This window comes from Setaria italica, chromosome V (genome assembly GCF_000263155.2).
Source record: "Setaria italica strain Yugu1 chromosome V, Setaria_italica_v2.0, whole genome shotgun sequence".
Taxonomy (NCBI): Eukaryota; Viridiplantae; Streptophyta; class Magnoliopsida; order Poales; family Poaceae; genus Setaria; species Setaria italica.
Genome location: NC_028454.1, coordinates 1,905,198 through 1,928,192, shown reverse-complemented (window position 1 = coordinate 1,928,192; position 22,995 = coordinate 1,905,198). Strand labels below are relative to the sequence as shown.

At 49.3% G+C, this 22,995-nt stretch overlaps 1 protein-coding gene across 1 annotated transcript; it reads left to right on the top strand.

Annotated features, from left to right (window-relative positions):
• Window positions 1-18,292: 18,292 nt before the first annotated feature.
• On the top strand, window positions 18,293-20,015 carry LOC101759205 (ethylene-responsive transcription factor CRF1). Its single transcript, XM_004967413.3, has one exon. It carries the CDS (start codon window positions 18,599-18,601, stop codon window positions 19,658-19,660), a length of 1,062 nt encoding a protein of 353 aa, XP_004967470.1. The 5' UTR covers window positions 18,293-18,598; the 3' UTR covers window positions 19,661-20,015.
• The last annotated feature ends 2,980 nt before the right edge of the window (window positions 20,016-22,995 follow it).

Below are 22,995 nucleotides of genomic sequence, written 5' to 3'. Positions count from 1 at the left end.
CACTCCTCGCTGCTCCCCTCCTCCACCTCCATGTTTTGACCGCCTGCAGCTTCGTTTGGCCATCATGCATCATGCATGACATGGCAGTTCAGGAATCATGGCCATTTTCCTGTGCTCCAGGCATCATGGGCTGAAGGCCTGGACTGAACCAGCTGGGGATAATGTTTTGCAAAGACAGGCAGTTGCTCAGTGATGTGATCGCTGTGTGCTAAGGTGCGCTGTCCTGTAACACAATCACCGCTCGAGCTGAGAGATGTCTGACTGATCCTGAAAATCGCAAGTGTGGACTTGCAGGCTGCTTTCAAGACCATTTCGGTGGCGGTGGCGGCAACGGAGCCCAGCGCTCGCGATGATCGTAGTGGACCAATGGAGCCAGCGCTACAATTTCCAAGGCTATAGGTTCCACTCTTTTTAATTTCTGGGGCGAACCAGTTCCATTGAATCCTAGTTTCCTTGGTCTTAGAATGTGCAAACTGCTGACAAACCAGAACTGATGTTGTGCTAGCTGAATATCGATTCTTCAGACAGGACAAGATAGATAGCTATTTCAACTACCGGACCATCGTTGCTCGTGCATTAGATGCTAAAGAAAGCTCTGCAGTGTCACATGAATCGTCGGTGGCCGCTCTCGTGAGTTAAGCAGAGCGGCATGGTAGAGCTGCAGCATGGATAAGCTCTGCCGCTGCTGGTGTCAGTCAGGCCGGCTGTTGTTTGGCGTTCCCTCCTTTCTCCGGACCTGCACGCAAAACGCCGACAGCGAAATCAAGTACGCTAGTTTATTGTACTAGATGCAACTAGCGCTTTGGATCCTGGAACTCGGACATACCAATCCAGGGCGGTGCTTGTGCTCAGAGGGTTTGCCCTTCTTTCCATGAAATCATGTTCCTTTTTTTTTTCTACATGAGCTTTGTTTGAAACCTAATTCAGAGCTTTTTGCCTGGGATCACCGTGTCCCTAACTGTGCTTTCTTTTGGGCAAAGGGAGATGTTTCTTTGCAAAATATCAGGCAAAATATCAGTCATTATCACTGCAGTCTTATTATCTGTCTGTTGTTCTTTACCGGACCACACATCAATATTCTCAGATCGCAGATATCGACTACTAGCAGACTTACCGACGCTGCTCCTGCACTTTTTTATCCAGCTATTCAGTTCTGTTTGCCAATTCAGTATTCCGCACTCAAATCAAACAAATGGATGGTTGATTGGGACGAGTTCAAGTGTGCTACTCTAACATTGGTATTGTTGATACGGTGCAAGCTCGTGCGGTACTCACAATATCATTTTTAGATCCGGAGGCTGCTGCGTATAACGAGGAACGAGCGTATCAAATTCTAACAAGTGGTATCAAAGCCGAGGTCCGATCAATTTGATTTTGTGAGAAGATCGGCAGTGCTAGGAAGCATGAAATTAAGACAATATCAGGGATGTTAAATCAAGTAGAGAAATTTGATAGTAAAGGAAATTTCAGTATGTAGCAATGCGTGGTGAGAGATGTGCTTGTCCAGCAAGGGTTGATTGATGCTCTTGAGGGGAACAAACCGGAGAGCACAACTGCTGAAGAATGGAAGGTGATGAAGCGGAAAGCTGTCAGTACAATTCAACTATGTCTCTCTGATGAGGTAAAGTGCTCAGTAATTAAGAAAAATTCGCCGAAGAAATTATGGAAGAGCTTAGAAGACTTGTATATAGTAAAGTCGCTGACAAATCGGTAGGTGCTGAAGCGTCAACTATTCAGGTTGCGCATGGAGGAAGGCGCATGATTCGTCGACCATCTGAATGTCTTCAACAAGCTTGTCACGCAGTTGATTCGTGTGGATGAGAACATTGAGGAGATTTAGGAGAATGATAAGGTCGTCATATTGGTTTCATCCTTACCGTCATCGTGGGAGCAATTGGTGATGAATATTCTCGTCGGGAAACTACTCTCAACTTCAACGTGACAGTTGCATACCTACTGGAATCTTCATCCTCGGGTGATCAAGCATTGACTGTTTCAGGTGGAGCAGGAAAAGTCAAGAATCACGGGAAGAAGAAGGGCAAGAGCAAGGGCAGCCGTACATGCTATCTTTGTGACAAAGAGGGTCACATGATAAAAGACTGTCCAAATTTGAAGACTATGAGAGTAGTATGCTCAATGGTAAGTGAGGATGAAGGTGATGTACTTATCGTCAGTCAACCAGATACTACTCATGAATGGATATTAGATTTGGGGAGTTGCTTCCATATATGTTCGGCGAGGGAGATGTTTGACGAAGGATCTCTACGCCCGACGAATGGAATTGTTCACTTGGTGGATTGCAAGGAGTATGCAGTCACTGAGGTGGGAACAGTTACATTGGAGATGCATAATGGAACACATTGCACACTGACGAGAGTTCGGTATATCCCGGGTTTGAAAAGAATCTGATATCTGTGAGGTCGCTAGAACTCCAAGATTGTGGCTTATCGTTTCAATGTGGAGTCATGTGAGTTACTTACGAAGGGCAAGTAATCATGAAAATTATCTGGATTCATGGAGGATACCGAGTGATAGGAAATCTTAAAGGTGGTGCAACTATTAGGAGATTTGGTAAAAATACTGATCAGGAAAAGGAAGTTGTCTCGTTAACGACCGGTACTCAAATCTCATTTGTGGTCAATTGCAAGGCTGCAAAGGCGGTTGCAAAATCTAACAGTCGTAGAGGCAAAGCTGCGATCTGTTAGAAGGAGGAAGACATGGTGGGACCGACCTATGGCATGGAGGGCTATAGGAGAAGGCGGTGTGGTTAACCAAACTACACAAGGAAGGAGCTCTCAGGTGGAGAGTCCAAGGACTCAAGTCTAGACACTAACACGCACATTGCGGTGATCTGCATAAGCCCCTGTGGTGGGGGTACTCCTATGGTAGGAGTATAAAAAATAAAAAAGAAACTGATTTGGAGCGAATTCTTGGAGGAGAACGGTGACTTCAAAGACTAAGAGTTAAGGTGGAGATTGTTGTATGGTGACTCAAATCCTACTCAGATTAGAACTCAATAGAGGTGTGCTATTAGGACTTTTATTTCTACTAGGACTTGAGGGTAGAATACTACTAGGTGTAGGACTCCTACTTGTATGTACGAGGATCTTGAAGGGAACTATATAAACAAAGGGTGGAACCTCTAGGAATAAATCAAGGTAAAGGCAAACACTAAGATCTCATCCAAGTTTTGTGAAAGATAATTAGAAGCGTTTAAGAGGGATAGGTTAGACAGTTCTATAACAGTAGATTCTTATATTGGGCAAGAATCAGAGGGTCCTAGAGGGTCAAGTAGGGTTGTGAGGGAGCGGCAATTACTTGTACTCTTTTGAAGTTGTGCTTAAAGAATTTGCAGTCGGTTTCGCTAAAATCACATTCTCTTGTCGTGGTTGCTTCAACGTCGTCATCTACGGTTTTATAAGAGATTCGTATACGTTGTTCTTATACGATGCAAGCTCGTGTCATACTTACAATATCATCCTTTCTAGATCCGGAGGCTGCTGCGCCTAACGAGGGGTATCAGATCCCAGCGGGTACGCCGCGTGCAAGTGCCTGCACTGTCCATCATCTGCCAGGGCAATTTGTATGTGCGTCCATGCAGCTCAAGGATGGCTGCGCTCCGGAGTGGAGGGGAACCTGAAAGTTCAGTGCATGGCGGCATGCCAGTTTCAGATATATTATGCAAGAAAGCCTTCAGATCACCGAATTTCTTGTCCCCGTTTGCTGTGTAAACTGCTCGCCTCTCTGAACTCTGATCGACAGTGGCTAAAACATTTTAACCTGTTTTGTTTGCCACAGAAGAAATTTGCTATCTTTATGTCTCCGATAAAGAGCAGCAAATTATTGTGGGAGATGTTTTTTCGTTGTGATTTTCTTTTGCTCCTGCCATCATTTGTTCTTTTTACCGGCAGCATAATAATTGTGTCTCAGTGACTAGGCCAGTTTCCAGCTCATCCCATTTGATAGGTTTGCAGCTTGCATGCACTGTAAAGGCGAGCGAATTCTGCAAATTTTGTCTTTGCAGAAAGCATGTTTTGGTTTCTATCATCAACTTCCAGGCAGCACTGGCTGCAAACAATCATGGAGTTGAGAACTGGGAGAAATTTGTTCAGGTCAGACCTCTAAGGCAACTGATCCCACAATTTCGTTCATGGCACAAAAATTGCAAAAGAAAAAAGATGTTATTCAGATGCACAGGGGAGATCATCTCTGTCACTCTACAATTCGTTCATGGCATAAAAATGGCAAAAGAGAAAAGAGGTTATTCAGATACCTTCATCAGAACAGTGTTGCAAACTGATCACAGTGTGCAACAGCTCAGAACACCTAGCAAGTGACACAGCAGCTTCAAATTAAGAATGCAGGTCAATTAGTTGACCCTGATACATCCTATGCCTTTGGAAACCGGGAGATGTTCTTCAGTCATTATGACACTATAGATTACTCTACTTTGATTGCAATATCAAGTGTTTTCTAGTAAGCATGGCTCTAAGCATGCTCTTAAAGCCAAGCTAATGGAAAGTTTGACCTAAAGGAGGCAGCTTTGTAGTATAATAATTTTCAGGTGTTAGTGCTGTCCAATCACCCCCATTTCTTCCTAATGCTAGCATTGATGATCACAGTAGACTGATGGACCACAATTAGAAGCATTTCAACAGATAAATTTTTTTTTGCCTTGGATCCATCCCAGTTAATGCGAGGGTGACATTTTTTATTTAATTATGTACATATTGCAATATGTTAAACGTATCTAACAATCTGTGGATACTTCCATAGCCATGTTCAGCACAGGCTATAGTATTAAGCATTATGGTGCATTGTGAAAAGTTTCAAAAGGGATCATCGACATTAAGAATCTCGGTTGAGGCCGCGACATGGCCTGCATCACGGCATGGAGCTGAAACAAATTACAGTAAAGGACTCTGAGCACGAGGCTGCCGTTGATCACAGCCTACAAACTCCACCACACAATCGAGCTCCTTCTGAATTATATTCCAGGTGTCAACTGACGAGGTGTTGGCGTAGAATTTTATTCTGACATTGTTTCCATGCATAACGCGTAGCATATCGCTTGCACTGAATATTACTTGCCACAGTTGCACACTCAGAAGTCTGGTAGCATATCCTGATTCCTGAACCTGAAGGCATACACTTCATAGCACACTCAGAAGTCTGAGAAACTACTAGGTGTAGTGTGATGCTACTGGTGCATGTCTCTGAAACTTGTGTTGTTTTGTGGTGGTGTGAGAGTAGTGGGAGCAGAGTATCTTGCCACTACCTAGAGCCCCAATAGTTTTGTGTCTGTGGCGTTGCCAACGTTCAACAACACACGCTACAATCTGAAATAGAGGTCAAATTCTTTCTGTCTTTTGAGAATGAAAATGGAGGTCAAAATTTCGGCCGCCTTCAGAAATGCATGGGGATGTGAGTCCAGTTTAATGGCGTCTTTCGTCTTGGCCACTCGCCAGTGTAGTGTAGCCACCTACTGCTACAGTCTGTTTCAACGTCCCATAAAGTTCATACTGTAAGAGAAACGAGGAGAAAAAAGATAGTACTCCAAGAACTGTATTTCAAGCTATGGCAACGCCAAGAACCATGTTTACAACACCGTGGTATTTCCAAAAACGTTGGTGTGCCTTTAAAGGGATGAAAAAAAACTCATCTAAATATTTCACTTTCTCTGTTTAATCCCTTATTTCTCGCAGCTAATTTTCTTTACAGAGAACTTCACTCCATATATTATGTGTTAATTGAATTGAGTAGCTTGGCCCCTGCTAGAAGTCTCTTCAAGCTCTGCCACTGGCCTCCTCTTCTAGAAAAACAACAGCTATTTAGAATGGGCTCATCACACCGTAATGAAATCTGTATTTTTCTTTTCTGTTATTCCCTGTACAGGTTAAAGTTTAAAGGTAAATTTTTCATGATTAATTTTCATGCATATGATTGTAATGTGAACTTTCTGAACACAAAGTCTTGAGCAAAAGTGCTAACCATGACACCCTGCATTGTGGCAGTGAATAGTACTAGCTTTCTTCCTCTATCACCTCCTTCACCATCAGTGGAAAAAAAATTCTGCCATACTGAAGAGTGAAGAACAGTTGGACACACTGAAATTGCCTGCAGAAACAAATACTACCCGAAGATCTCATCTACTAGAATCTATAGAAAAAAAAAAGGTCTAGAAACTCCAATAAACTAACCGTTAAGAACCAGAGGTTTAGGAATCTCCAGTCCTATAATTAATTAATTATATACTCGAATCAAAAGGCATAAAGGTGGATGGCGAGCTTAAAAATATCTCAGTTGACAAGGCGACAACGATAGTTGATTGAACAGGAGTAAAGAAACTGTTTGCGAGCCCGACTTGCCCATATGCGTACACGAGCAATCGCTTTTGTTTGTCTAATCATGCCCCTGATTCCATGTTCTAAGTGAGATCAAAGCACTGTTTAGGTGAGGAAAAAGCTAAGGCTGGTTCTTAGGGGAGGTGTTCGTGCACACGAGTGGGCAGCCGGCCGGACCCAGGAAACCAGGTGTCCCCTGGGGAATTGAAAAATTGCAAAAGGCTTTCGGCTATATACGACGAGCCGCACCAGGGTGGCAACTGGTCGGGTCACCTAGCTAGATATAATATTAGCTGAAAATTCAATTGACAGATTTATTTGCGTTGTGCTACTTATAATTGCGTTAGAAATCTTTAGAGCATTTGGAACAAAGTCTCTTATCCTAAATTGCATGTTCATTTGGTTTTGTCATAAGTCAAATTTTTATTTAACTTTGACGAGCAGTAGCTAAAAATAAAATTATATAAATCGGTAACATGAGGTTGATGTTACCAGGTTCATCATGAAATCGTGTTTTCATAATATACAACTATTTCTATTTAAGTTATATATTCTTGTAGATATTGTTGGTCAAAGTGTGATATTGACTATAATGTCGATGTCCCGGTGGAATCATATTTAGGATCATACAGAGTATCATATATCTGTGGTTTTTGCTCTAGAAAAAGCAAGAAGTGGAGTGTAACAGTTGCTCTGCAACCCTGTACTAGTAAATCAATGAGGCAACTTGATTCAGCTAGACAGGCTTTGCGCAGGCCATCCAAACTAGTGGGTTAATCACAGACTGTAAATCTGTTCCCTTTAGATCAACCGATAATGCACAGTCAGTGACTGCCTGCGGGCAACGCATCGCACCTTTTAACCACCAGTGAACCGAATTCCATAATAATTCTTTAATAATGCAGATAGTACTTGAACAACAGGCCTTTAGCTTAATAAAAACTAGTTTATCTCCCACCGGCAGGACGCAAAAAGATGGCTTTAATTTGGAGGAGGAGGATTTGGAGCGTAATGCGGACAAGAACAGGCGCCAAACAGCCGCGTCGCCCCCACTATGCTTCGTATCCCACTGCTGACGCTGCCATGCGGTGTCCCCGTGGACATGTGCGTCCCTCCATGGGGGGTGTACTGTACTGCCTGCTGGTACGGCCACCCCCCGGAAATGCAAATAAAAATGCTAATGATAATGTTTAGTTTTGTTTAGCTGACTGATGATCCAGCAAGCTGATGAAAAGATGGTTAATAGCAGAGCGGTTGTTTGCATGTATCCTGGAAGATGCTATGCTGCTGCTGCTGCTGCCCTTGCGTTTGCTTGCCTTTTTTTCTCGTCACATGAATGAGGAGAGAAAAAGGCAATTATGAGGTGATGGTGGGTTTATTTCCGTAGGTGTCAAATGCTCGTTGATTGATCTGCGTGCATATGCGGCGCACAACAACCTGTGTTTGGGTTTGTTTGTTTGTTTTTTTTTTTCATTGTTGTTCATCACCCGGGAAAGAAAGAAAGAAAGAGAGCAAGAAGAACTTGTCATGGTTCTGCCGAGCATCTTGATGGGCAACTTTTACATTATGATTGATGAGTACTGTATGCATGATTTGTTCTAGTAATCAGTACACACAAGTACACTGTCAGCAGGGCTCATTGCATTGTGCTGGTCAATCCATCAGGGCGATGACTGAAGACACAGTGGCTGCATCAGTATCCTATTAGTGGAGTAGTGCAAGGTAATGCGGTGTTATACAATCCAAAGTGACCTATTATAGTGCCTAAACTTTGAGGAAGCTGCGCCGCGGCGACCAGACGGACGGGACGCCATGCAAGCATGAAGCATATATGCGTTTCGTGTCGCCAGCAGCCGGACGCAGCTAGCGGTGCCGACCCTCCTGCTGGGGAAAAGAAAATTGAAAACCGGGCGCCGCAATCCGCCACGGACGCAGTCCACGTGCGCGCGCCGGCGACGATGCCGGCGAGCCTCCCGGGGGTCCGCCGTGGAAATTAAACGAGCTTAAACTACACACGGCCGACGACGCCCTGCTGCACGACGGCATGCACGGTGGCCGGAAATATTTGTGCACGTACGTACGGGAACCGGGAACGGGACCTGACCGGCTCAACTTGATGTGGCCGGCCGTGTGGGAAAGCTCCCGCCTTTCCGGCGAAGTCGTCGGACGCGCGGGCAGCCACCGGCGAGCCAACCGAACCAACCGGCCGGCCGGCGGGGCCCGCCGTGCGGTGTGGTCCACGGACATCGCCCGCATGTCGCGGTGTTTAATTTCATGATCGGTGTGGGCAGCTCTGTTCTGTTCCAGCACAGTTGGATCGATCGAGCTAGCTGAGGCGATCCTCCTGCAACCGAGATACGCATCTCGCATGTTGAGTTTGTTGACGACGACGAGCGCTGGATGCTCGCTCCCACCATTAATGGCAGTATCCGCCAGATATAGACGACGAGATCCTAGGGGCAGTACGTACGTACCCTCCACCCTCCTAGTATACTGCACTCCATCAGCCCAGAGCTCAGAATGTACCTGTACGTGTTGTCGCCCCACGAATCCACAATGCAAGTCGTTGCATCGAGAGTGAACTTAAATTGCGAGTACACGTACGTATCCAGAGGAGATCATGAGGTCGTGCGTATCCAGAGAAGGATGCATGGTCCTCCCCAACGTGTCCCTGCCGTCTCAGACCAGACGACGAATGCGAGCTCGATCGCTCGGTACGAGCAATCATTTACTTGTGTGCTGTACGGTTCCAGGTACTGCTCGTGCACAGTGGTCTAGCTCGTCTTCTCTACCAGTTGCTGGGTCATGGCCTCATCTTGGGTCTCATTTTCTTTGTTTCTTCAACACTAGTAGGCCGGAAGCTTCAAAATTCTCTTGCCAAGCAACGGGGAATGAGGCTACATAGTTTTTTTTTTAACCGAAGTAACCTGCCGGTCATTGTACTGATAGAGAAGGTAAAATACAGGGAGAAAAAAAGGAGCAATTACAGATAATGATGCTACATAGTAGGAAGTACTGACATGCATGCGCTGAGGCAAATTAAACTGGCAGTGGATTGATCGAAGCCCTATTTCAACCAACCGTGAAAGCCACGCATAATCATCTAATGTTACTAGTATGTGATATAAGATTGTTTATATAGGAGAAGAAAAGCTAACAGTACGGCCCTCGCGACGCCTAATTGTTCTGTCGGGAGGAAGTCGCCGAATCTGGTCGCCGGCCGTACCACCGCGAGCTCATCTCTATTATCTTCGGATATGCTATTATAATCTTGGCCTGCTCTTGTTGCTGCAAGCAGCCTTCAAAAGGTTTCATGATTGCATTACTGCTAGCACAGTTGTTTGCTTCTCTTTTAATTTCTCAAATCTCTCTTCAAAGTATCAAATCCACCATAGCACTAACATAAGCACAATTTTGGTTTTTTTTCCCTTTTTGTAAGTACTCCATCCGTTTTGGTTCTAAACAAGACTTTGACCACCAATTTCTCTCATAAGTAAAATTTACAGCATAAAAAAAATCTTGTCAAAAAAATTCAAATAAAAAACCGAACATTTGCTTCACAAATTCCCCATACCGATAGACAAATTTATTGGTAAAAGCAATAGAAAGTTTGCCATCTTGAAATAGTTATGCGCTTATGGAATTAAAAGAGTAGCATGCAGGAAAGTAGTACGTCTCGGTTTTGCTTGTTTCCATCTTGTCCTTCTGATCACCATGTAGTACGGTGCTACTCCAAGATATATAAAAAAAAAAAAACTATCACGAGTTGTTTAGTTGCTGTCGAGAGCTCATCTTCCGACGACGCTACCTCTCTGAATGCAGTCAAAATAATCGAGATCGTGCTTCATTCCGTGGCACTTCTTTAACCGTCCGGAATCAAGCTGGAGAACAGGCGGAGGCGGCCAAGTTCAGCCCGGCCACTGTAGTCCTCATGTGCGCCTTAATTGGTTTGTGCATTCCCATGTCAAGGACAAGTAAAAAAGATTTGGTTACAGTACATGCATCCCAAGATAGGTAACTTGTAGTGTTGCCACTCGTGGTGAAGGCTCTACTACTTGCTCACTACCACAAGACCAGACATTCAGACGACTTTAATTACATGGCTCTAGGTGCCGTATGGCCCGGCATTGATCCAAATGATTAGTAAAAAAGGGGATAGGAGAAACCAAGAGAACGTTTATTGAGATTATAAATTAATTGATTAAGCGAAAACATGCATGGTTTTGTGAACTTAAATGTGGATCTTTTTTAGATTTTAGTAATCTTGGTAGTAGAGCTCCCAAATTGAATAAAAAGAAGAAGAAGAAGAAGAAGAAGAAGAAGAAGAAGAAGAAGAAGAAGAAGAAGAAGGAAGGAAGGAAGAGGGGCAGAGTAGTGTACCATATTCCGAAATGTGTGGAGAACGTTAGAATCGGTCAAAAATAAATGGTATTTGGACCTAAACGCGTGTTACTCATCTCAAAAATGAATATTACTTCAAAAAAGGGCTTAAGTGGAAAACTTGGAGGCAACATATATGCTAGTGTATTTTTTGAGAAAATATATGCTAGTGTACATTCTGTTATTGATTAGAATGTTTATATGGAATTAAGGGTCATCCACGCACGGTGTGTAAATACAGTTTTGCAAAGTGCATGTGGATATCTTTTTTTTCCTCATCTTGCTATCATTTCCCGTACTTTTACTTTTTTGTCAACCCATTTATCCATCTTTGCTATTTTAAATCATATTTTTCAGCCTCTCTCGATTTGTCTGTTTGGGGATCTATGTGTTTACTGTACGTTTTCCACTTGTTTGACTACTGTTTGAATTTGAACTGAAGAAAACGGTTGGGTGTACGGACGAGGGGGGTATACTTCTACGCATGGTGGTATTATTTGTCCTACGTGAACAGCACACTGCTTGTCGTACGTGACCTACATACGTTTGTCCTGCATGCTCTCTAGTAACTGGCTACCTCATTGGACGGAGTATTTTACTACGAATAAAGGTGGGGAAATGCTCACAAAAAAAAACACATTATATTGATTCTCTTTTTTTATATAAAAAATAGCGGTGCGTCGACCAAAACGAACTAATACCGGTAGTCAAATACTGAGATGACACTATGGAGCTAGGTAGCGAATACATTGTTTAGTTTAGTATCTAGACACGGTCACGGGGGCACCTCCGTGAAGCGGTGAAACAGGGCCAGGACAAAGAGCGGAGATACGCGCGGAGCACATAAAAAATTTGGGGGTCAGGTGGTGCGTGCGTGCCTTGCTTAATCGGAGCTAATAAGCTAGCTTTGTTAGCTGAAGGGTGGTTAAAAGATCCTACTAGCAGAGCAGCCAAGCAAAGGTGAGCGCAAAGGCGCATGCAATGCAAAGCCACCACAACGTAACCGAAAGGCACACGGCGAAACGAACAAGAACAAAGCGGGCGCAGCTGGAGGAACATCTAGGGGGCGGTGACCCAGCCATTGACCCTGTCCTCACTCGCTTACATAATCGCCTACTACTGGCCGGGCAGCTAGCTTAATTAGCTCGCTCGATGAGCGCGCACGGGTGCCGAGTAGTACACAGCTACTGCTCCCGTCCTGTGGAGTACTATAGTATAGCAAAGCTACGGAGCTATGGAGAGCTAGGGCACGGCGGGAAGCGAGACGTGCGTGCGTGCAGGTTGGCGCCCACCACTCCACTCCACTCCACCAGTGCTGTCCATGCGCGGGCCGGGCGTAGCGGCGGCACCGGGTGGTGTTGCGTCGGGCGAATACAAAAGCGGTGCAGGGGCAGTTCGGCCGCCGGTGGCCACCCCGCTTTGTCGAGCCCGCCGGCCGCTCCGCTTTCCCCCCTAAGCTGCTGCTTCTCTCTCGCGCGCGCGCGCGAACGACGCGTCGGCACACGGCCGCATGCAGGGCAAGCCTTACACCGCGTGCGTGCATACTGACAGACGAGTCGCCCGCTCAACATCGCTACCACACTACTGGAGAGTAGAGTAATGCATATACTGATAGATGCCAGTGTCCGTGTGCTACCACTAGTATATATAGTGTATGTATATGCATCCATGCCAGCAGCGTACTTGTGTCGCTTTGCACGGTGGCCGTATCGCGGGTGCCGACTAATTAAAACCATCGGCACCGAGCCGAGAGGCGCCGGTGTTTTAGTATGTGGTGACCGCGACTGCATGCTGCCGTATACGTTGTAGGCTTCTGCCCCCCGTATACGAGACGCCGTGCCGGACGGGCGTGGCGCAGGAGGCTCATGTGCTTGCTGCTGTGCAGCCCGCCGGCCCTTTCCCGTTGACGCCGACGGGTCTCGGTCGCTCGATCGCTCCATCGATCGCTGTCGCCCGCCGCGCGCGCGCGCGCTGTGTCCAAACATCGGCTCGATCGATGAACACGATGCGCCACCACGGCCGACCCTTTTGGCTCCATCGTCGATCCCCAGGTCCGGTCCGTGCGCGACCGACGATTATGTTATGTATAATGCCGGTTAATTAATTTGTTAATCGATCGGATATAGACTAGCGATATCCATAACAGCGGGGTTAATCATATCGTCGGCCGCGGCCGCGACCGAGGGAGAGACCCGATGGAGCCAAGCCGTAGGTGCCGTTGCATGCGCGAGTGGCGAGGCTTTGTGGTGGGGGCACGTAATAAGCACGGCCCTGGTGCTGTGCATGCGCGACTAGCCAGGCTTGGCCCTGTTGCAACCGGAGCATCCATCGAGACCATCCAAAAGAGCCCCGTACACGAAGGGAGAGCATCGCGGCCGTCTCTTCCACAACCTATAAGCACACCGTGATCTCCAGCGTATATTCGTGTCAGCTCGGCTTATCATTGGCCGGGAGTGGCGGGGGGCCCCCCGGGGGAACGAAGTAATAAGACAAGAGGGGGCCTAATGACGACGTGTGCAGCGTGCTCGCTCGGTGCTTTCTGCTGCCTTCCCCTTGTACGTATCCGTATCCCTTATACTATACGTCCAAAGAGGCAAAACTAGGGAAAAAAAACATTCATACTGCTATACTAAAGTGTCCCCTCGCTTTCTGCTTTTGTACGTATTCGATCGTAAGGTCCGTGCAAAAAGAGAAAACATTGTTTTTCTCAAACACAGGAGGAAACATTGATACACGTACAGTAGCTCGAGCACCGACCCGAACTATTTCTTTCTTTCTTTTATATGGTCACGCTCACGCTGTGTAATGCTTTGCGTCTCAAAGTTGTTACATACACACATAAACGTTCACACGTATACCGATATACACGACGTCAAATCTGGACTTACCTTAACACAGGGAAACATAGGTATAACTATCCTGGTTAGCGATGCTTAGAGCCGTTTGGAGCCTCCGGACTAAAAATTAGTTCGAACATACTAATTATAATTAGGATGATTAAATATAAACTAATTGTATAAGTCATGGTTAATTGATGAGTAGAATTCATTAATCCTAATTAGTTCGTGATTAGCTCATGTTGTGCTGCAGTAAACATGGGTTGATCATGAACTAATTAGGATCAATGGATTCCTCTCGTTAATTAGTTATGACTTATGCAATTAGTTTTACAATTAATTCATATTTAATGATTCTAATTAGCATCCAAACATCGAACTAATTTTTAGTTCGGAGGGCTTCAAACGAGGCCTAGTCGTATTAGAGCAACTTCAGCAGACTCTCTAAACAACCCCATACTTCAAGTTTAGAGGGCCAAGTAAAAAATGCACTTCGGCAGGGTCCTCTACTTGGCTTCCCCATTTCATGAAAACCTCCAAATTCCTCCATCCACCCTCCATTCCTGAAGTCTCTAGGGAGACCTCTATCCATATGGGCTATTACTAGAGTTGGACCCTTAAACAAATAGAGAGAATTTTATTTGACCTTTAGAGGTTTTGTTTGAAAGCTATTGCCTTTTCTACGTGGCATATAAATCCGGGGTGCAAATACTGAAGAAGATATCTGCATTTGACCGAGCTGCCTTTTCAAATTCTACTAGTGTTTTGCTAGCTCCTTTTTACCTTAGTTGAAATCCGAAGTATTACTCGACGAACGCCAACCGTCCGTAACAGGCTCAAACAGCCAATGCGACTTTAGCACGCTATTTTCGAAACAAAAACCGTTATAGAAACATTTGGATATGGTACTATCAAATACTGTGACGAAGCACTGGCTTAGAAGGGTAGCAGGAGGAGCAGACGGGAGTGTGCAACTGCAAGCATCACCGTTAACCAACGCAGCAGACCAGCGCGTCCTTTGAGGAAATCGGTGGTAAACCAAAATGGGAGAAAAGAAAGAATTAACCAGCGGCGGGTACAACCCGAGGTGGGGGATGGGGTTGTGCTGGGGGGCGGCAGGAAACTTCAGATACGGGTGTTTCGTACACGTCAGCGTCACTCACAGGACGCGATGGAGAGGAGGGAGGGGGCAGATGGGATTGGGAAGGAAGGGAAGCCGAAATTTACCCCCCACCGAGGTGAAAGAGCGCAGGAGGCGCCGTTGCCGTACCACTACCGCACACAGTGGCCTGCAGTGCTGTGTTACAGCAGGTAACATGGGCGGCCAAGTTAAAAAAACCTCTTACGCGGCAGCAAGCATCAGACCATGGCCGGACACAGTGATGCGAGGCGGCAGCACCTTGCCCAGTTTTTTTACAGCCAGCCAGCCTGCGCTGTGATGCCCTCTCTGCAGCTGTAGCCCAGTGATAAGGGAGGCCAGTGACTGACTTGACTGACTGGCCGGCTGGCACGAACCAAACCACGGGCCGACCAATCACCGATGCAAGGGCCAAGGGCCACCGGTGGAGATATTTACCGCGCCGGCTCGCGTCACGAGGCCGTCTCCCGGGGTTAATTACATGGGGAACGGTGGCTAGGCGTTGCCGATCCACATGGCTTGCGCAATGCTCGCTCGCCTTGAGCTGGTGGCCTGGTGGGTGCGCTGGTACGAGCTCGAATCTGACCGGGCACGCTTCGCAACGCGCCCCGCCGTGTCGGTCTCAGACTCTACCCTCCGTCTTCTCCTCCTCCACGGTGCCGGCGGCAGCGGCGAGCAGGCAGGAGTGGAGAGGAACTTTTGCAGTGGCAGGGAGGATAGGAGAGCCAGGACGAGGTGAACACGTGAGCTCTCATGTGCTGCCCATGCACTAGCAAGGGGGGCAGTAAATTTCAATCATGCTTTGAGGCGAAAATGCATGCTCAAAGGATATTTACCACGTTGATCCTTTTTCCTGTTTCTTTGGCATCCTTGCTCCTCCTAGTCGTGACAAATTAGATTTTTGAAAAGTGGGGAGGTCCTCGGATATGGAAAAGTTCTATGTTCAAATCAATCTAACACTCTTCAGGTGGGTTCTACTCTGTCCTCCTTATACGAGGAGAAAACGATAAATCTAACTCGTGACAAGAGCATTTCCCACAACGATTAGAATATATCGGATGTCTTCTTTCCTCCAAGCAAATAATCCACGCAATCACCATAGTTGTAAAAGGTGCAGGTAACATTGAAAAAAAAATCACCTATTGCAATCACCATAGTTGTAAAAGGTGCAGGTAACGTTGAAAAAAAATCACCTATATACATCGTCAAATACTATATGAACCATAATTAGAAGATGTTTTTCATTGAAAATAAAACACCAGAGTAGGAGGTTTGTGTCATCCACCTTACAATACTTTAGAGTACCTCTAACACAAAGGTGCCGTGATCAAGATTGCAATCCCAAATGTGACAAATACTCTAAGAACAAAAACTAACCACTGAAACAAATTTGCACGTGACAACGCAATCAATTTGCAACGCCAAACGTCGTCTAGATGCCAATTCAGTGCCGCCTGTAAAATCCTAGTGGACAAAAACTCAGTAGCTGGGGCGAAACAGAATTGTCCGTTTCAACAATGATTTACCTTGCACGAGCCAACTCATCACATCCTGCTAATACGTCCATGAACCGAAAACCAAATGGGGCACGGCAGTTCTATTGATTTGCTTTGTTCCTAGATGATTGCAATTGCAAATGAGTTATGTTTGCAATTCTGGTCTCCCCGTACATGGATGGACTTAGATGAATTTTAAAACAACTAGAAAGTACATGATTGCACAAAATGTGCATATTTTGTTAAACCTAGAGTGCATTTGGCAAAATAGTTGGAGTACTTTCTTCAATTACATGCAAATTCCTTTAGAAGCATGCTCAACCCGTTCTATCAGTGGGATGGAGCCAAAGACTTTAGCCTACTCCATGGCGACAAAACTAACCACCAAAGAATTTACATGTGACAGTGTGGTTGGTTCCAACAGACCAAATGTCATCTACCGTGCCAACTCATTACCGTAGTATCCAATGTATCGAAATCATGTAGGCAATCAACATATATGTTTGCCTTTGCGGGGAAAAATGTGGAAAATAAGATGGGGGCAGATGAAAATTTCCTCCAATTTCCTTTGTAATGGTTGTCTTGATTGATTGTTCATACACATTATTGAAAATCCGATATATTTTCATGAAAAATTATCATGAAAAAAATACTCGCATGGTTCAATAATGCATATTTTGGAGGTACTTTTTTTCTACGAAAGATAAAAAAATATGATTCGCGTGTGCTACTATGCCCGTGTATTTCTTTTTGCAACAATTACCATTAGTATTCCTAATTTGAACTTCAAATTTAGTAGGAAGGAGCACATTGGTCAATGATACATGTGCATTGCCTTGGCAATCGGAGGTCCCTTCACATTTGAAAATCTGAATAAATTACATCTAGAGAACTCATTATTTTCCTTGATTTTTTGCGGGACATTGAGTTCCTTTCTTTGGTTCGTCAATGAGTGAGTCTATAGACAAAATCTAGAGTAACGTAATTTTGGCAATCTCCAGCCCGCACAACAAATGTAGAGCTGTTAGTTATAATTACTCACCACAACTAGTTATGTGCACAATCTCACTTGCCCACAGATCATATTCAGGTGAGTAAAAAGAGGCAAAACTTTATTACACCAGCATGTTTCTGTCTGCAAGATCGACGAAGCAAATCTTGAGATTTTAATTGTTCACGTTTTCATCTTCCTGCGCTACACAGCACTATGGTGGACTTCCCAAAAAAAGATTTCTGATTTGAAATTCAAACACGGAGAGGGAAAAGAAAATCAAATCACGAGCCGGAGTTAGGTAGGCTCCCGTTGCCTTGGCACGCAAGTAGCCGCTTGATGTTTCGAGGCCGAGGGACCGAGCTGAAAGATAGGATCGGCTAACAGCAGAGAAAAACCGGCAGAAAATATCTCCAACCAAAACACCCTCGTTAATCCCGAAATTACCGTGCCTGACCCCCCTGACCGGGCTGGAGTGGTGGAGTCACCGCGGTGAAAAAAAAGCGGAACTCCTGCACGCCGCGCCGAGGCCTTTCCCCACCCCCAAAGATTTGACCGTAGCGTGGCCCCACCCCACGCCCCTCCGCCTCACGTGACCCACCCTGACAAGTGGGTCCACGTACACGCGTCGCCGGTCCACTGGCCGTAGAGCGGATGCGGCGGCCTGCGGCGCTCACACGTCGGCCGCCGGCTAGAATCTCCGCCCCCTCCCCGTCCCCGGTCGCCTGCAGGTGGGTCCGGCCGAGATACGAGCCGGTGCCGTTGGGAACCAACCTCTGAGAAAGCGCTGGCTGTCATTTACAGGTGGGGCCGGAGAATTACTGCCCGAGGAGAAAACGTACTGGCCCAGGTAGTTCGATCTGTTTCACTGCTGTAAACCCAACCACCCAGCCAGCCAGGGCATTCACTTTTCGCCATTTTTACCAGAGCCCCCCTTTCAAAATTCGAAATGAGTTCTTTTTTTAAGGAAATTTTTGCGAAAGGGGCAGAGGCGAGAAAGCGCGGCAGGAAAATGCTGGGAGGGAATAAACAAAAATCCGTGCTTCCCGAAATGGGGTGGGAGATGCTATAAAAGTGGGGGGACGCTGTGCTGGAGGAGCCTACCAGCAACAAACCCAAGCGAGCGCATCAAACACGCACACACACACCCCCACCCCCACCGCCCCTTCTTCCTCCTCCACCGCCGAACCCCGCACCTCATCGCCTCGTCTCCACCTCCAAAAGTCGCGAGCTTTTCCCCGGCCGTTCTCCGCGGGGTTTTGGCGGGGAGGTGCCTGGCATCTTGCGGTGTTGGTGGAGCGCCTTTTGGCGGCCATCGGCTTCCTCTGCCCTTTGGGGAGGTTTTTCTAGGAGGTTTCTTGAGGGGTTTTAGCCGGAGCTTGGAGGTGGAGTCATCAAATGCGAGTGGAGTGATGTGGGCCATGGAGGAGGAGATGTTCGTGGCGGTGAGGCGCACGGAGCACGTCGAGGTCACCTCCCGGGCGGTGGAGGTGGCGCCGGCGGCCGCCGCGGGGCCGAGGACCGTCAGGGTGTTCTGCGACGACTACGACGCCACCGACTCGTCCGGCGACGAGGACGACGAGGAGGCCGCCGTCGCCGCGCGCCGGAGGGTCAAGCGCTACGTGCAGGAGATCCGCCTGGAGCGGGCGGTGAAGGAGGCGCCGGCCGCGAAGGCCGCGGCGTCCTCCGCGGCCGCCGCGGCGAGGACGAAGCTGGTGCTCCCCGGGCGGAAGAGGAAGGCCGACGGCGCCGAGCCGCGGTTCCGCGGCGTGCGGCGCCGGCCCTGGGGCAAGTACGCGGCGGAGATCCGCGACCCGTGGCGGCGGGTGCGGGTGTGGCTGGGCACCTTCGACACCGCCGAGGAGGCCGCCAAGGTGTACGACTCGGCGGCCATCCAGCTGCGCGGGCCCGACGCCACCACCAACTTCGAGCAGGTCGACGACCCCGTCCCCACTGAGGTCGCCGAGCGCCTCCCGCAGCCGCCGCCGGCGGCGGCGTCCAAGAACGCGTCGTCCTCCGCCACCTCCTACGACTCCGGCGAGGAGTCCCACGCGGCCGCGGCGTCCCCGACCTCCGTTCTCCGCTCATTCCCGCCGTCCGCGGTGGCCGAGGACACCTGCGGCAAGAAGCCGGCGCCGGCGGCGCAGCCCGCCTACCGCGCCCCGGAGACCGACGAGTCCAGCGTCGACGGCAGCGTGTTCGGCTGCCCCTTCACCGGCGACGACTGCTTCGGCGGCGAGTTCCCGCCCCTCTACACCGACTTCGACCTCCTGGCCGACTTCCCGGAGCCGTCGCTGGACTTCCTCGCCGACCTCCCCGAGGAGCCCCTCTCGCTGCCGTCCATGTCCGCCGGCACCAGCGCCGCCGGCGAGTCCTCGCCGGAGCCGGCGTCGCCGGCGGGGTGGCTGCAGGTGGACGACTTCTTCCAAGACATCACCGACCTGTTCCAAATCGACCCGCTGCCCGTCGTGTAGCACCACCAACTGTAAACACCGGGCTTAGCAGCTGCTGCTAATCCGGCCAATTTTGTTTGCATTCCGTCGTTTTCTATAGCATTTTTTTTATTTTTTTGGTAGTAGCGAGCGTGAGAACAAGTGCTGGGCAATGGCAGCGTAGCTGCTGCCAGTGCCCTGCCACCCCCGCCGAGGAGGAAGAAAGAGGCCTTGGTCGGGGCGAGTCGAGACTTGAGGGAGAGAGATGTTGGTGTGGTGGTGGGATTGGAATGGGATCTTCTTCCGCCATGGGTGGCCCTGTCGACTGTGACTCTGACCCTTCATCATCAAGTTATCGAGTAATTAGCGAGAATCAAGTTCTGAGTAATTAGCAATTCGTTTCGTGCTTCTGATTTGATGTCTTGTGGTCGTGGTGGCACGGCACGAATGCCGCCGCTGGGCGGCGGACGGCGCGTGCGTTCCCGATACGGCGGCCCGCGATTTGCTCTCGCCTCGCCTCCGTACCAATTCCAAGGCGCCGGGCCCGACCGTACCAGCAGTAAAGGCTGCTGATGGCGAGTGGTTGCAGTAGCACATTTACCACCCCCGGTTGTTTTTTTTTCGCGTGGTTGGACAGCGGAAACCGGCGGTGGAGGCCGAGTTCCGTTGGGCGAAAGCGACGCCGGCCGGCGAGCCGGAGGAGCGGTCAAGGCCGGCAACGGCGAGTCGGCGGCGGGCGGCATGAGCTCTTGGGGGGGGCTGACAAAAGGGGGTGGGATTAGGAAAAAGCCTGGCTTTGGGTTGTTAAACTTGCCCCTTTCCTTTCCTCGTGGGCAGAGCAGAGGCAGAGCAGCAGCGTGGCTGGCTCTGCCATGGCGCATCGTGCGGGCTGCTGCGGGCGTGGCCTCGCCTGCAAAATCCCCTCTTTCCCCTTGGACTCTTTTGACTAGGCGCGCGTCTTTCTCCTCCTCCTCCTTTGCTTTCACGGTCAGGACATGCCGTTGTACTCAATCAAGCAGTTTCGAATTTCAAAGGGGACAAGGAAAATGTTGAGATGAGCGTGGTGACACTGCCACGTCGGATCGAAAGCAAGAGGAGAGAATTCAATGACACGAGTGTTTGCACGGGAAGGTTGAAGGGTACGTGAAAAGATGGCGTGGCCTCCTTTGTGTCTATTCTTTTCGAGAGGAAGGCCTTTGGGGTCGGGCGAGCATGGAGGACGCGACGCCGGAAGGAGATGGAGAGGAGAGCGACGGGGTAGGGTCCGTCCTTTACGCGGCTTTTAGGAAGCAGATGGGGAATTCTCTTTTCTTTCCCCCGTCCCTTTCCAACACCCGCCCTGCGCCGCGGCATCCCTTCTTTTGGGCTTTGGCCGGAGTCTGAGGGAGGGGCTACGCCGGCGAGCGAGCATCTTGCTCGGCTGCCTGCGGCAAAGGGCGTCGTGCAGGGCACAGTACTTGCTCGCAGCAGCTTTAGGACGGACCAGCCGATCTGCATGCTGGGGGGATGGGATCGCCGGCATCGGAGCATCTACTAGCTTTGGTCGCCATCGTCGCCGGCCCGGGCGCGAGCGTGATCGGGACGTCGCCGCGCCGGGTTGAGGGTCGAGAGACGCGTGCGGAAAGGGCGACCCGTCAAAAGGAAAGCAAGGCGTTTTTAGCGGCTTGGACGTGCCGATGCGTGCCCGCCGAGCCGAGTCCCGTTCCGCACAGTCCCCCTTGGGCGCGTTTACTCTCGCCAGCAGCAGCATCGCGCCACCGTGGCGAGCGGCTACACCTTCTTTGCTTTGCTATGCTTCCAGGGGGTGTGATGCTACGTTTACCGTTTGCGTCGCTGTCTTCGTCGTTGCGGTTGCGGACAATGTTCGTTAGGTACAAGCTGCTCTCACTCACCTGTGGGGCCGCAGACCAAATGACATCTGGCCCCCAGCCAGGTGAAAGTTTGTGAAACAAGCGAAATGTCACGTCCTCTAGGATTTGAGTCCGTGCATCTGCGATTCAGATTCTGCATCCGGAGAAAGGGAGAGGGAGAGGGAGAGGGTGGAGCCGTGTTTCAACAGTGTACTCCTGTAGTCCTAGCTCACTGTGGCAGCCGTATGCCAGTGCCAGGGGCTCAGCTCAGGCTCAGAGTGTCCTGCAAGGAAGGCCGACGCGCCGGTCACGTTGGAGTACTTCTTCCCCTCGGTCCTTGGGTCAGTCTCGTGTCTCTCACCCTGTAGCTATGGCCGCTTGCTAGTGCTGCTCTGGCCCCTGTAGGCCTGCCCGTCTGTGCCCCGCTGTCCTTTGCAAGCGAGGTTGTGCCTCCCGATGCCCGGAATTCCTCTGCCCTCCCTCCCCACTGCCAAGCAGCAGCAGCATCGCCCGTCGCCTCAGCTTGTCTTGTCGAGCAAAAATCAACGGGACGAGGACGAGCTCACTGCTCAGAGTCACAGGAGGTTGCTGCGTTGCGTGCCAAGCAAGCGACGGCACTCGGCACGGGTAAACGGGCGGCGCAGAATGTTGGAGCGGCCCGCGTTGCGTTGCGCTGCGTTGGAACTCCATGACGACACCAGCGCGCGGCGCGGCGCGGCGGAAAAAACACGCGACGAAACCACCACAGAACGAGGCACCAGTGTTTTTTTCTCCACCTCATGTCCGGCTCGTTTGACCCGTGTGCTTGTTGGCGGCCGGCCTGGCGCCGACGGCCGAACCAGGAGCCCGAGCGAGCGAGGGGTCAAGCGCGGCCGGTGTCGCCGTCGCGGCGGCCATGTGTGCCGACGCTGGTGGTGAGGCGGCTAGGCGGGCGCACACACGATTGACACGGATCGATGCACGTACGGTACGCTGCTGCTGCTCCGGGGGCCGGGGGCTGTGGGCTGTCTGTGCTCGTGTTTGGGGCGGCTTTGAGTGCGGATCAAGCTAAGCCTAATTAGCCTCTGGTGCTCCTGTGGCCGGGGCCGGCAGGTCGGTCCTCCACACCGCTGCAGGGTGCATGCCGCAGTGCACTGCAGCCGCTGCTTTTCTTGCCGTCTCCCGAGTCAAAACCACGGGGGGCCAGCGCCCATGTGTACGTGTCATTAATGTGATCTCGCTTCCTGTCCGGCGAGAGATTCAGAGATCGATCGAGAAAGCAGCGCCATCGCCTGTCCCGTTGATTGATTTCCAGCATTCCGCTGCCGTTTCTCCTTCTTCTTTTTCGGCGTGATTGGATCTTGACTGACTAAGGGGGTGTTTTCTTCCAGTGACTTATTTTTAGCACGTGTCACATCGAATGTTTAGATACTAATTAGGAGTATTAAACGTAGACTATTTACAAAATCCATTACATAAGACGAATCTAAACGGCGAGACGAATCTATTAAGCCTAATTACGCCTAATTAATCCATCATTAGCAAATG

Bases quoted from the DNA above. Each gene is read 5' to 3' on its own strand.
- LOC101759205 (XM_004967413.3), top strand. From the start codon at position 18,599: ATGTGGGCCATGGAGGAGGAGATGTTCGTGGCGGTGAGGCGCACGGAG.